This window comes from Apteryx rowi, unplaced genomic scaffold (assembly GCF_003343035.1).
Source record: "Apteryx rowi isolate R43461 unplaced genomic scaffold, aptRow1 scaffold_124, whole genome shotgun sequence".
Taxonomy (NCBI): Eukaryota; Metazoa; Chordata; class Aves; order Apterygiformes; family Apterygidae; genus Apteryx; species Apteryx rowi.
The window spans coordinates 1,475,055-1,489,177 of NW_020447464.1; the positions used below are offsets into that span (position 1 = coordinate 1,475,055).

Sequence of the window (14,123 nt, forward strand, 5' to 3'; positions counted from 1 at the left end):
ATGCAATCTATTTTACTATGTGTTTTCCAAATATGTCTGATTAACATTGACTCTCACACACACACAGATATACACACACACGTGCACAAATACACATAAATGATCGAAAAGAGTCAGGCATGGTATGGAAAGGGGCAGTGTAAACTATTACCAAGCTCCATCAGAGCTCTTTTTTCCTCACTGCCTTGCTTGGTATTTTAGTGTTGGGCTTGTACAATTTTGTGGCCTGTTTTGAACTAGAGATATCTAGGAATTTTTCCACTGAACTAGATAGGACCACAATCCTCTTTTCATTATGATACAAGTAAAATTTAAGGTTAGTTTTCCACCAGTAAGCCCCATTTTTTTAACAGATTTTAATAGAAATTAAAACATGAACACACAAGTGTCCTACAAAGGGAAAAAATGGTGCACATGAAGGCTACACAGAAGAGAAATCCTTGATTTCTGTACTTGATACAGGACCACTATCTTAATCCCTACATTCTGAAATGCCCAGGTTACAGGAAAGAATGCTGTAAACCTGATTTAGGTTGTTTTATTGCTGTCTTGTGAGTTACAGCCAAGCTTTAAATATTTGTCAACTGGAAGTCTGCAAGCTCTCTGCATGGGAATTCTGTATATACAGAAAGCGAAGACTAATCAAATAGTTAACAGATTAGGCAGACTAATCAAATGGCAATAACCAAGGACCTAAGGAACAAAAGTCTGCTCTGTCACAGCTTTTTTCAGTGACCTTAGGCAAATCCCTTAATCTGTGTGTTTTGGTTTCCTTGGGCACTCACAGGTATCTATGAGGAAAATAGATTTAATCATGAAAAGATTCTGGTGGTGATAAAGACCACACAAGCACTTATAGTAGACAAATATACTACAAACGCAGGATTTCTATTTACTTTTTTAGAATTAAGAGAGCTAAAATTATTACAGATGCATGGAATAGTTCAACAAAACTTGAAATGCTTACAATTGGAGTTCCTGGAGAACTTCGCTGTGCATTCAAAATTAATCTAATCTATATTAAGCCCAGGATGAAATCATTTTAATAAGTAGGGACAATATTTTCATTAAATATTTCCACTTTATAGACCTTTCTCTTAGCAATCACATTACTATTTGGAGAAACCCTATATAATCAAAATAAGTTCAATACTAAATAGAAGTGTGGAAAAATGTAGAAATGTTACTAAAAAGTGTTTCATAATTTTGAAAAATCTTGGAAAAAAAATCACTTCTCACAAGGACACAGTATAATAAAGATTGTTTGAAACATATTATCTCATTACCTGTTAGAGTAAAGAAGTGGGTGGTTTAATTTTGGGGTAGTTGGAAATTTTCTAGCAATGGAAGAACTGAAGGAGTACATCCTTTTTAGAGGGGAAAGGGTTCTGTGAAACAGTGTCTCAGAGTCATGAAAAAAAAGGAAAATTAATACACTTGAATCCAAAGGCAGACAATGACTGTGAATATGAAGGGGGGAAAACCTACCACTGTATGTCTCTTCATCTGTGTCAATATCTTGCAAATCTAAGTACTTGCCCACCTGCAGGAAAAGCTCAAAATCAGAATACAGAAGAAAATCTGTTAATTCCATTCCTTTCAGTACAAACTAGACCAAATCATTAAATTGTCTCCTTCAGCTTCTACATTTTCCCCTGAATTTTTCCAAGACAGCATATGTTGGGATTTTTTTTGAAATGTATAACTCAAAGGAAATGTTTTTAAGGATAGCCAACAAATTGTTGCCAAAGTTGTTGCATATTAACTGCAGTGAACTTTCAGGAACTTGGTGGGAAGACGGAAGAATAAAACATTTCATAGGAAGGAGTCTTCATAGGAACAGGCCTCTCTTACTTGAGGTAGCACTCTGCATAGATGCATTGGGTAAGAGTGAAAGGTCTTTCTCAGCCTTTATGATCAATGTAAAAAGCTGGCAGAATCTTACAAATGTTTGAAAGAGAGACTCTTAGAAGCAAACTGTGAAGAAAGACAGAACAAAGATTCCCTTCAACTCCTTTCCTAAGTGGGTTGTGCAGCACTGGATTAGTTTTCCCAGAGAGCTTGTGGAATCTCCCCCTTTGAGGCTTTGAAGGCTTAGCTAAACAAAGCCACAGTTGACCTGATCTAATGTTGGCACCAGTTCCACTTTAAGTTGGAGGTTGGACTAGACGACCTCCAGAGGTTCCTTTCCATGCTTCTATGAAAATAGAGCTTCATTCTAGAAACATGTACATAAGTTCATCAATTAAGTATATGAAATGGCTGTAAGTAAAATGGTATGTTTTCTTTTTTGAGTTTGGGTTTTCTTTTGCTTATCGGTAAGCTGTTTTCAGTTTGCATAAATCTGAGATAACAATCTGCAAGTTGTAAACTTTGGAACTCTGCAGTCTTGCTACCTATAAAATATGGAAAGTCTTAAAAGGATTCAGTCTGACTCAAAAACTAGAGTTCTTTCTCACTTATCCCATGCATCTGATCACTTTAGCTAAAGCCCAGGAAAACAGACCGTCTTTGCAGAAGAGACTGGAACTTAATGATTTGGAACAAACTGCAGAGTAATTTAGAGAACAGAAATTGAGACTGTTCTTCTCAATCTCCCTAAAAAGTATCACCCCAAAAGATCTACCTCATTGAGCTAAATCTGGGAAGAGCACAAAGAATTTTTTAAAGTCAAAATGAGCACCTTCAAACTGGAAGCCTTTACAGACAGTGGAGAAAAGCTATGGGCCCTGTGAACAGTGTTGCCATGGTGGATTTACTACATGCACTAGGTAGTTTTCTGTGTTTTCATGTAGTAATTAGAGATGCTCATAGATCATTTTTTCCAAACTGATTTGACACTGTTTTCATTAACACTTACACAACCCTTATACTACAAAAGTACACATTCATTAACATTTGAAAAAATGTTGGATGGTGATGCTCTCATTCCTCTTTCCTGCTGATAGGGAAGAAAAACACCAACAAATTGCAAATACTTTGTAAATGAATGAAACAAAAATTAGTCATGTTCTACTCATAATCCCCACCTTGAAGGAAATCAAAGAAAACCTCGCCTTCATTCTTTCAGACAGACTGAGATTGTTTCTATCAGGGCCACCAACTTTCCAGCACTCGCTCATCTCTGTCTGTAGGTACGCAAGCAAAAATACTTATATGCATGAAACAGAACCAAAATCACAATCAAAGCTCCTCCTGATTTACACATATGGACTCTTTACACTGTATTTAAAATGTAAAAAATAGTGAATGCAGTGCTCCTGAAAATAGTACGTACATAGGTAATCCTCTGAAATCCTACACAGGTTCAGACTGAATCCACTGGAACAGCAGTATAAGTTATCACAGTATACCTAAAAAGCAGTGTTTAGAACAAAAGCACTGTTTTCAGTAGTAGTTTTTCCCTTTCCTTTCCTCAGGGCAGGTTTAAAGGTTACAGTGGCCAATTTATTGCAATATAAACTCCTCCCGCTACTATGCTAGCAATTTTTCTAATGCATTCTACTGTTACTGTATTTGTTTCTCAAATTGCTAATAGGATAAAAATGTGCAGTGGCTGAAATTTTTGTTCTGTAGCAACAAAGACAAAAGTTAAGATGTTCCATTAAATAAATAATGGAATGGATAATGGAAGCTGCACATTGCTTTATGGGTCAGAAAGTCACATCCAAAGTGGATACAGTAAGAGACCCAAAGGCAGTCTATCCCAATGAGACAACCACATTCTTTTTGAGAAAAATGGCAAAAAGATCCTTGTCACTATTATTATATAATCAACTGAAAGAAAGTGATTGTTTTAAAAACCGTGCTTGATTTAACCTCAAAAGCATGTGCTAGTACAGAGGAAAATGACAGTTTTTGCTCTTTGAGACCTGATAGCCACAGCTTTTCAGCTCACTTAAGTGAGTTGCTCTGTATATTGCACAATATGATCTTCTACTTCTTTTATAATAAAATGTTTAATGAAGGGAATTTTTGATTACAGGCTAGATCACAGCTTATCATTGTTATTCAGGAAGGAAGGTAGAAGTTCTTAACAAGAGAACTCACAGATTCCCACCTCACTCTCTCTAGATGATGTCTATTGTTTTCCTGTCCCTACACATTAAATCCCTAATCTTATGGGTTTCAGAAGATTAAAAATGCCTCCTGCCTGCCTACTGTTTACTTTAGGTAGCTGAAGCAATTTAGCTTCAGTAACACAGAATTCAGCCCTTGCTAATATCCCCAAGAAGCAGAGTAAATCCGTGCACAGAGTCCATACTCTCAAGACTTTCTCCCTTCTTGCCATGACAACCTCTACTGTTAACTGCAGCCTGTAGTGAAGACATGACAATGGTCTTCACAGGACTCCTTATTTATCAGTCAGATTGTGGCAGCTCTTCAGTAGAGCAAATGCCACTGCTAAACATGATCCCTGCAGGTATTTCTGTGTTACACACTAGGGTAGTACTTTAAATATTTGCCTCAGATGGGATAATGCCATCAGCCTCTACCATTTGGACTGTATATCTCCCCATATTTTTATCTTTTTGAATGTAATGCTTGTTCACATGGACAAATGTTAACTCATTACCTCATTCCCATTTGGCATCTGTGGTGGGAGAGGCACAGACAGCTCTTTGCGTCTTCCAGGTGAGCCATCATCCTCTTTATTTCTGCTTGATAACGCAGATGTAGAAAATGTTTTTCTTAGGAAATCCGCTTTACATCCTTGTATTGTCTTCCCCTCTTCCTCTGCAAGGAGACTCACACCAGATAGATAACATAATACACCATCCAAGAAAAAAGAAAAACGTGAATTTCATTAGATCTAATATTGACTTCTTTTACACAGCCATTTTTCCACTCTCCCTTCCATGTAGATCACATGATGCATAGACGTCTATCTTGCAGTCTTTATCATAAAGCTGAATATGGAATTTGAACTTAAAGTGCATAGAGTATCACCTATGCCTTGATACTGAAGAATTCATTGTCTTAAAAGCTTATGCAATATACAGAAAGCTTGATAAAAAAATCCAAGGGCTGAAAATAACAAAAAGCAAGACAATAAGAAAGGCTGCAGTTTTGTTTTTATTTAAACACTTTGTATAAAAATTATCTGATTGCTATGCAAAATGGCACATACATATGCCTGTGCCCATGCCTACATTTGGCACTGCAAACACCAGCCTGTATGAAGACAGATACTTTTCTTTGTAACACCAGTATAAAACCAATAGCAACTGCATGCACTCAGTAGAACCATTTTATCTGTATATTGTTTGAATTAAAACCAGACCAAACCAAATGCCCCTCATTCCCTAAAACTAGTATATGCTCCAACACTTATATGTCTAGTTCCAAAAGTCCAACAGCTGTGCTTATGCAAGATCTTTACTCACAAAATCACTTGATTTCTTAAGCAGTTCAAGTGCACCTATTCCTTCACATACCTGACTGATGGGGTACTTTCTTAACAAGCATAAGAAAAGACTGTGATTCTGATCATAGTACAGTGACAGTCTGGTCAAAAAAAAATAAGCAGTTTTCATATTTTCTACCTCAATGTATTGATATCACTCTGTTTAAACTGACAATCAGTCCAAACATGTGCCGTTGTGTGTGTGAATCTCAAAACTGTGCGGGCAGGTGCCCATGTTGTCTAGCAGGGAAGCGTGCCTTGGCAGGTCCTTTGTCAGAGCTCTTACTAATAGGGGCTTTGAATCCCCCCTGCAGAGCCCTCATGCTGCCACGGGCAGCACTGTCAGAACCTCGACCAGTCTAGGACCACATAACAGATACACTGACGCATCCTATAACCTATTATCACCTACATGTTACTGCTTTGAAGAAAAGAGACAGGACACAATTGGCAGAACCCCCCCAAAAAGGGGGAGTCCCAGTTCATAATCTGAGGAGAGGCTGAGCCCTGTCCAGGAAGATGCCCAAGCCTAAGCATTCTCATATTAAGGAATAGATAAGAAAGTAAACTGCAGAGGTCGGCTTCCTACACTGCATTTGACACTGAGCAAGCATTTACACTCCTCGTCCTACAGTGTATCTAGCCCTTGTACCCTTATTTGGTAGAACATCCTCTCATTTTAGCTGGATGTACTGGGATCACTAGGCACTGCAGCTTTCAGTCTTTAACAGCTGTAGTATGATCTTCACTTGGAGCATCACTTATTTGATTTGCCCCAGTATACCTGCAACCTGACTGTGTGGGAAAAAAATTATCAGTAATTATTATTTTTTTGGTCAGACTAACAAATAGCAGCATGTCAGTGATATTTGTGGGTCAGAGGTTTAGTTCCTGAGATTAAAGATTAAATGCAGAAGTTTAAGCAGGGTTGGTTTCCTTAGGGGATTCCTCTGATCTTGAAAGACAGACTGGAAAAAGATTTTGACAGTGCATTGACAAAAGATTGGAATACCTTCTCTCATGTTTATTTTATCTATCAGTAGTGGCTAATTGGGCCCTCACAGAAAATACGAAAGTATTCCAAAACAAAAGTGTGGCTTTCGGTGATAGCTTGGGACATCTCTCAGACCTTTAAAAATTCCCTTGACAACAGGAGCATAGGACAACTATTAGCTCTGCTGACTGTCCTACCAGATCCACAGGGCACAGAGCAGCCAGCAGAATCAGGATATGGCTAGCCAATCATCAAACCGAATCTCAACAGTGCAGGCTGGATATACGAGCTCATTAGAGATCAGGACAAGTATGTGGATGGAAGTATGGATTTCTGACCTCATGCTGAATAGTTTTTCCCTACAACATGGTAAAAAAATATATTAATCATGGTCAAAATAAAACTGCATGACTTTTCTATTTTAAAAATTCCATTATCAAATATGGAGCAGCTGCAGGACAATAAATTCAAATGGACTTCACACCACATGTTCTTAATGAAAAATAAATGCTGAATTTAACAAGTTTCTTGCTTTTAATTTGAAAAATCTACTTCACAACAATAAGAAACACTGCAGTACATTTTGAAGGCATAATTATATGTTATGGGCACTGAAGTCGTTCTTGTGGATAGTCTTAATGATGCCCTCGGGGTTAGTACATTCAGCAGTCCCCTTTCCCAAAGAGTTATTAATCCCCATGGACAGCTCCATGCCCCAGTTATTATGACACTGAAAGGGCTGGCATTCTAGACACAACCTAAAGTCTATACTCATAAGAGTCAAGGTTCATAAAAAGTGAATTGCACCAGATCAGAACAACCTAGCAAACCGATTTTAAGTCTTAGACCAGAGATAATTCCTAAATCCCAGGTCTTTCGATACGACATCTGGCTTCTCCCTGCTTTTTTAACATGTACTTTCTTAAAACAATATTTGGAAACAGCACTACATATGGGCAATCACTTCTTCCTACACACTCTCTTTTTCAAGCTGTGGAAATGACATATCACACCAGAAGCCCTCTGAAACTCTTGACAGGTAAAATAATCACCTGCTATTTGAAGATATTCTTATTGTCTCTCAACTTAACAGGAAGAATCAGACAAGCTGCTTGCAAAGCTTCAATCTTTTATTATTATAGTGATAATAACAGGATGAACTTCCTGGTTTATACTAAGAATGTAAAAGTTTCATATTAAAGACTGAGAAGCCACAAAAGGATATTGATGGCTTTCAGGCTATATCTGCATGAGCAAATTATGTAGCCAAACATAAGCAGACCTATAGAGTGTAATTACAGGTAATGAGGACCCAGTGTCCTCACTGTACACATTTCAGGGAGCTTTATGTATGCGACCTGGGAAGAAGCTTCTGGAAAACATATACTTTTCTCAGCAAGGTCAACAAGGAGACAAAAAGCATCAACTGGAATGATCAGAGTCATAATTCATACAGCTGATATTCTCTGAATAAACATGATATTCCTGCACAAACCCATGCCAATCTTGGATATACTGGAATATAAATCAGACCACCCTGCTCCAAATCATAGATTCTGAATACCCCAACTAGAAGAATATCATTTTTAGCATCAAAAGATCTATGACACAGAGTTGGACAGTTATAATTAGACGGTACACACATAAGCCCACAAACTTATTTTAATAGGATATATATATTTTGGGGCAGCTGAGTTATTGTCACAGTTAAAAAGCTAGATAGATTAAATGAACTAATAAGAAATCAAGTGTATTTTCAGTATTTATATGCCATTTATCCATCCCAGACTACTACTAGAAGCACTGTCCCTTTTCCTAGGGGATCAGTCATAAATTGCTGTCAGAAACTTTTCTTGGTTAAGACCATTGCAGAGCTGTTGGATTATATAATATCAAACATTACATTCGATGAAACAGTCACAAATACAATGTGATACTAGATTCATGACTGCAAGTAGAGAAAAATTCACAAGGAAAAGAGAAAAAAATCTAAGCAACCAAAAGCAGTTTCAAAACTGCATGCTGCAGACACAATATGACATAAGCCACCATGTGCATAATGAGGCTGTGTCACCAAAACTGGGGGGTGAAACAAACAGTGCAGTACACTGCTAGCCTCGAGCATAATCATTCAGGGCCAGTGAAGGCCGCTCTTCAGTTGTCCAAAGTAACGACTGATGGCTCTAGTTTCTCAACACGTGCATCTTGGTAACTGGCTCCCTTGAAGCAGTCAGAGTTATAATTTAAAACAAAATTATACTAAAAAAACCTCACATGAATTGTTCTAAATCTAAAGAAGCTACATTTTGCAGAAAAATGTCATGTCTCTGACAACATTCTGAATTCCAACCTTTCTCGTCCATACTTTGGAAAGAGCAGGAAAAAGGATCACATTCCAGCCAGCAGGAGGACCGCCCTGCCTTCCCCCTGCCTAACTGATAATTGACTCGTTAGTCACAGTCACAGTTCGCAGCCTGCCCAGACCCAAATGTACAACACTGGTCTTTACAACATCTGACAAGAGCCCAAAATAAAGGATACAAACACAAAAGAAAGCAGCAGAGGAAGAAGGTTCCTCCATATTCACATACTCACTCTGCAGAAAGTTTTTCAGTTTTACTTTTGAGAAGTTCCACTGTCAGCACCTTAACAATGACATAACAAGCTCAGGTCTCTAGAAAAGTAAATCTGAGCCCCTCAAGAGAAATATTCATCATAATTGTGTGTCACTGAAAAGTATGTTGCAGACTTTGCAAACATATTTCTATCAGAAAGTATATCCCACTGATACCTTCTTTCTGTCCATCTATCCTCTATATTGTTTAAAATTCTTTCTGTCTTCCAATTTGGAATGGAATCTCCTGAAAATGTCCACTGATCACGCACATATTGCAAAGAATAATGGAGTCACTTATCACAGAGCCAGAGAAGAGAGCTATCAGGATTATCAGGAGAAACTTCCTGACAGTGAAATCTATCAGATGAAATACTAGCCCCAGAAGAATGATGAAAGTCCTCTGGTTTGAAATGTTGCAAAACAAGAGCAGACACAGCAATCAATAATATACTGTGGAAAACCTGGCTTGGCATAAAATGCTGGACTACACAATATAAACTACCAGGTATTTCCCTCTATGAATTCATTCCAAAAATCTTTATAAGAACTGGGTGAGGATGAGAAACAGTCCTATTTAACTATAAAAATATAATATAGCAAAGCTATTATCATAAGTTCTGATTTACTTCTTTGTCCTCAAATTGCTGGCCAGTAGAAGGCCTGTGAATCCGTTAAATCCCTGCCAAGTTATGCTTTAATGGAACACTTGGGATTCAAATGACAGAGTGACTTTGTACAGGACTCCTGAACAAAAAATAATTTTACTTGTAGTAGCATGGTATCTGTCTTGTACAGAGATCAAGAGTACAACTTTCATGTTCATTTACCATCTCCATTCTTCAAATACATCCTCAGCAAAAACATGCTGTGAACCAGAGGTGTTCCGAGCCACATTTTAAAACATGTCTAAGGCCTGTCACTGAAATGTTTCCATAAAATATCACTTTGGATGTTCAAAACAGAGAAAGTGACACAGGTAAGCATAGAAGAACCTGTTTTTACCTATTTGCAACTATGCAAACTGCTGTACTGTGCTGAGGTGATTTACCCTAAATGCCAAGCCATAAGAGGAAAGAAAAATTCCCAAGCCTGAAAAAACAATTTGTTGGGAAGGCAATTTTAAAGCTTTTTGTTTTAATAATTTAGTCAAACCTGCTCCCACACATAATTCCGCAATAACTCAGTCAAAATTTGGAGCCTCCCTCTGTGTATTGTACAGCTGAGAACAGAACTTAGTGTTTTATTTTAAATTTACTTAGCCTAGAAAATCTGCTCTGATTTACATTCTTGAGCTATCTTCCTATTTCCATGTATTTACATGTATAAATCACTGTAAATCGACACTGAGTTTGTCCGACTTTCTGGGACAAACAAAAAGCCCAAGTACCCCCTACAGTAAATAGCTGGAGGAATTCAATATTAGGGGCCTGTCTATCCATAAATAAGAGTAATCCAGGTGCAATTCAGATGCCTAAACATAGTTATCTAGTGCTGTTTTATGTGTTTTAGGGGTATCCTGCCTGGCCTCCTGCTGCCATGCAAGAAGGCCATGGATTTTCCATAAATCTTATATAATATCTGCTAACCCTTAGCATCTGAATTATCTGTCCCCTAACTACCCAAATTCTAATCTTACTCAGCCAAACCCCTCACTAATTTCAATGACAGTGATTTCACAGTGGCACTGGGAAAGCAGAACTCCTTTGTCAGAGTAACTATCTATAAAGCAGAGAGAATAACAACTTAGTTGTCCAAGAGTGCAAATTAATATTTGTAACACATCTTGGAAGTGCAAAATGTCAAACACGGTGGTCTTGCTTTTCTGTACTTCACCTCCTTTTCAATTAACAAGGGCATTTATGCTGCTGAATCCCCTTTCCCTCGCTGCAGTTTTTTTCTCTTGTGTAACTCATTAATATCCCCAGAGTTCTTTCCAGTTTACACCAGAGCAGAGATTCAGCTACTACAGCCTTCTCCCTGAATGTCTTTGATCTTGCCCCGATTAAAGCACAAATAATTAGTAAAAAGTATTGTTTATCTCTATTTTTTCATTTAAGAGGTCAACTTTTACTATATTCAGTAATATGGGCCTGGTTCTTTCCTCACTAGCGCCAATTTACTACAAAAGGTTCACTAAACCGTATCCTCAGCTGGGATAAATAAATATATGGACTGGGGCAAGTCATTTCAGTGGGACTGTTACTGACTTAGAAGGGTAAACTATTATTATTTTTGACTGCCATTTTTGTATACTTCCCTGCAATATGTTTAAAAACCATGAAGGAAAGGACTTTCCTCCTTCAGGGGAAAGAAGAATGACTGCTACTCTCAGGTGTATTTCAGTCACATAGCTAACTCAGTTCTAAATTTTCAAGAGTGTAACTGTTCTTTTACTGTATCAGTATCTCTTCTTTCTTTCTTAATGTAACCTATATGTTGTGGTTTTATGTGCTGTTTATCTATATCAATATATATGTCTATGTTGTGCTTTACGTACTGCGTTAGAAAAAGTGGTAATATTTCCTGTTTATACCACATTCAGCCCAGCTGATCATTTAAAAACATATATTATTCTGCCATGGTTCAATAGTGCTGTTGCCAGAAACCTACATTTGAATACTTTAATGCAGGCAGTTAAATAACAAGGCAAATGTTCATTTGACCATTTCAGCATCCTGCTGAAGACCAAAATCCTCCTTCCTCCAACAGACAATAACCAAAAATAATCTTAAAAGAATTCAAAAAGCCTATGACAGAAATCTTAGGGCAGATCCTCAGCTGATTTTAACCAGCAAATTCCTATTAAGAGAGCTAAGCCTGTTAATATCTACCAGGGATCAGGCCCAAGTAGTGCCATTTCAGTTGTAAGTTGAGAGTTTATCAGGATATAGGAGGTATAAGTAAAGATTTGTTTCCAGAAGTTGATAAAGAAAGGTAGGCCTGCTTCCGATGGCTTCAGAAAATCTACATTATCTTTTGCTGAATGCAAACAATGGTACAGTTTCGAAATTATGGTTGGGGGATAGTTTAGGAATAGCTTTAAGCTTGACAGTAACTAGTAGGAAAATCCTAGCTCAGTGTACAGGAACTTCATACTTCTCTCTGAATCTTGGCTGCAGTGAGCCATACTTTGAACTTAGCTAACAGAAACAGAATGTATTTGGGTTTATTACCGGAAGAAACAGAGTATTTGTTACAGTTGTTTTTCTGTTTTACTATCAAAGGAAGCACAGACGTGCTTAAATTTCTCCTCAGCATAAGGAAACTACATTAAACACATATATTGGGAACACTTTAAAAGAGCAGGTGATGTACTAATAAATCAGGACAGAATTGGTTTGAAAACCTTCTTTGTAATTGCATTCTGGAAGAATTCAGCACTAGCAGATACAGAGATAAACACTGAAAGAAGCAATGAAATTGTTTAAAGGACCCAGTCATCTGACACAACTCCACACAATGTATTCCTCTCATAACAAATAATATCATAAAAAGAGTGCAGCAAGCGGGAACCAATTAATAACCCATCATAAAAAGTCAGATGCCAAGATTTTCAAAAATGCTTGATTTTGGATGTCATAATTAAGACATACCCAAATTAAGGCATCTTCAGAGAAGCCTGATTTTAAAAAGATTGGCAAATATCTACTTTCTTGAAATTAGGCATTTCCGTGTGATTTTATCCTGAACACAGAAAAGCATGCAGGTTTAGACAAACCTTCCCAGTACTTTCTATAAAGAGTTCTGCACAAAACTGGAAGTGAAGTCCCCTGAATTGTTTCTGATTTTCCTGCAGAGTCACTAAAGGGCTCTGATCTCTGACAATATTTTCACTGTGTCAGTTCCAAATCTGAGAAAGAAGGATAACAGGGTTTCCTCACCTCCCTGCAAGGTCATGAAACAGCCAGCAGCCGCATTTAGCAAACTTTGGTGCCTTTCAAGGAAAGGTGATGAGGTAGAACAAGCGTTCATTCTGTGTTACTGTTTTATATACTACTATACAATTCAGCCATAGCCAATGTACTACAGTAGAAAGAAATCTGTATAAAAATATCAACAATAAAATTACTAAAAATTTCCCTTTTCTCTATTTTCTAGAAAGCGAAAATGCAACAGAATAAACATACATGTTTATCCATTTGAAACAATCTTTAGAAACTGCTTAATAATAAAGGCATCACACAAAAGAACAAACAACTGCTGTCAGGGAAGCACCGGTGCTGAAGGACTGTCAGGTTTTGCAGGCGTCAGAGTGCCTTTGTCCTTTGCTGCTGCTGCCAGCGAGCTGCTGGGCAAACTTACACTAGTCATCTCCCCTCTTCAGGCCTTAGTTTTTTCTGTCTATAAAATGGAGATGAAGTACTTTACATAGCAAATACCACTGAGATCTAAGGACAAAAAATAGCCACAAAACAGATTCCCTGTCATTATTTCAAAAATAATCTATTGTCTATGTCTATGTCTGTGCCTGTTTATCTTCATTTAGGGGCTCTGTATAATACTTGATTTTATACTATATTGAATGAAGGTTACATAGAGATGGCTACTGAATTTATGATCAATAGAAAATTGCAATTTTTTTCTCCCAACCAATTCTTTCCAATGATCCAGCAAAACACATCAATAAAAAGCTCTGAATTGATGCTGTTTCCCTATTTCATGCCCTGTTTAAGTTCCCTGGGGATGACAGATTAATTTAATTAGTTTTATTGAACTGCCTAGTTGCTTTTATTGGCAAATCCGCTCATACGAAGAAGGCTGCAAATTTCTCTTGGGGTTAGTATTGTCCTACTGGTCCATTTTTAAAATTAAAGTGAATTTACTGTCATTTCTTGTATAGTTTTCTGCTGTGCTTTCTGCTGTTAGGCTCACATTTGTAAAGTGCCTTCACAGGCACTTACGTAGGAAGTTTAAAGTTGTTGTTGTTTTTCCTAAGCGTGGTTAACAAAAAAAGGAACCAGACAGCTACTGTCAAATGGACTGTGAACTAACTACATCGCCCAGCCTTCCCTGGGGAATTAAATTAATCTGATGACAACAACAGAGGCTCTGGCGCTTGCATGCCACCTGAAAACCGGGAAGTGGTCAGTCACTTTCCAGCTTCC

At 37.6% G+C, this 14,123-nt stretch overlaps 1 protein-coding gene across 5 annotated transcripts in view; it reads right to left on the reverse strand.

Annotated features, from left to right (window-relative positions):
• Positions 1-14,123, reverse strand: part of CUNH11orf74 (chromosome unknown C11orf74 homolog) — a 42,553-nt gene that overhangs the window by 12,253 nt on the left and 16,177 nt on the right. For 3 of the 5 annotated variants that reach the window (XM_026055604.1, XM_026055606.1, XM_026055605.1), the window contains 3 exons: positions 4,577-4,737; positions 3,030-3,128; positions 1,489-1,555 (listed from right to left, as the gene is read on the reverse strand). In XM_026055604.1, the coding sequence (XP_025911389.1) occupies positions 1,489-1,555; positions 3,030-3,128; positions 4,577-4,737 (327 nt within the window). The remainder of the gene's footprint in view (positions 1-1,488; positions 1,556-3,029; positions 3,129-4,576; positions 4,738-14,123) is intronic. The other 2 variants (XM_026055608.1, XM_026055609.1) reach the window with 2 other exon arrangements.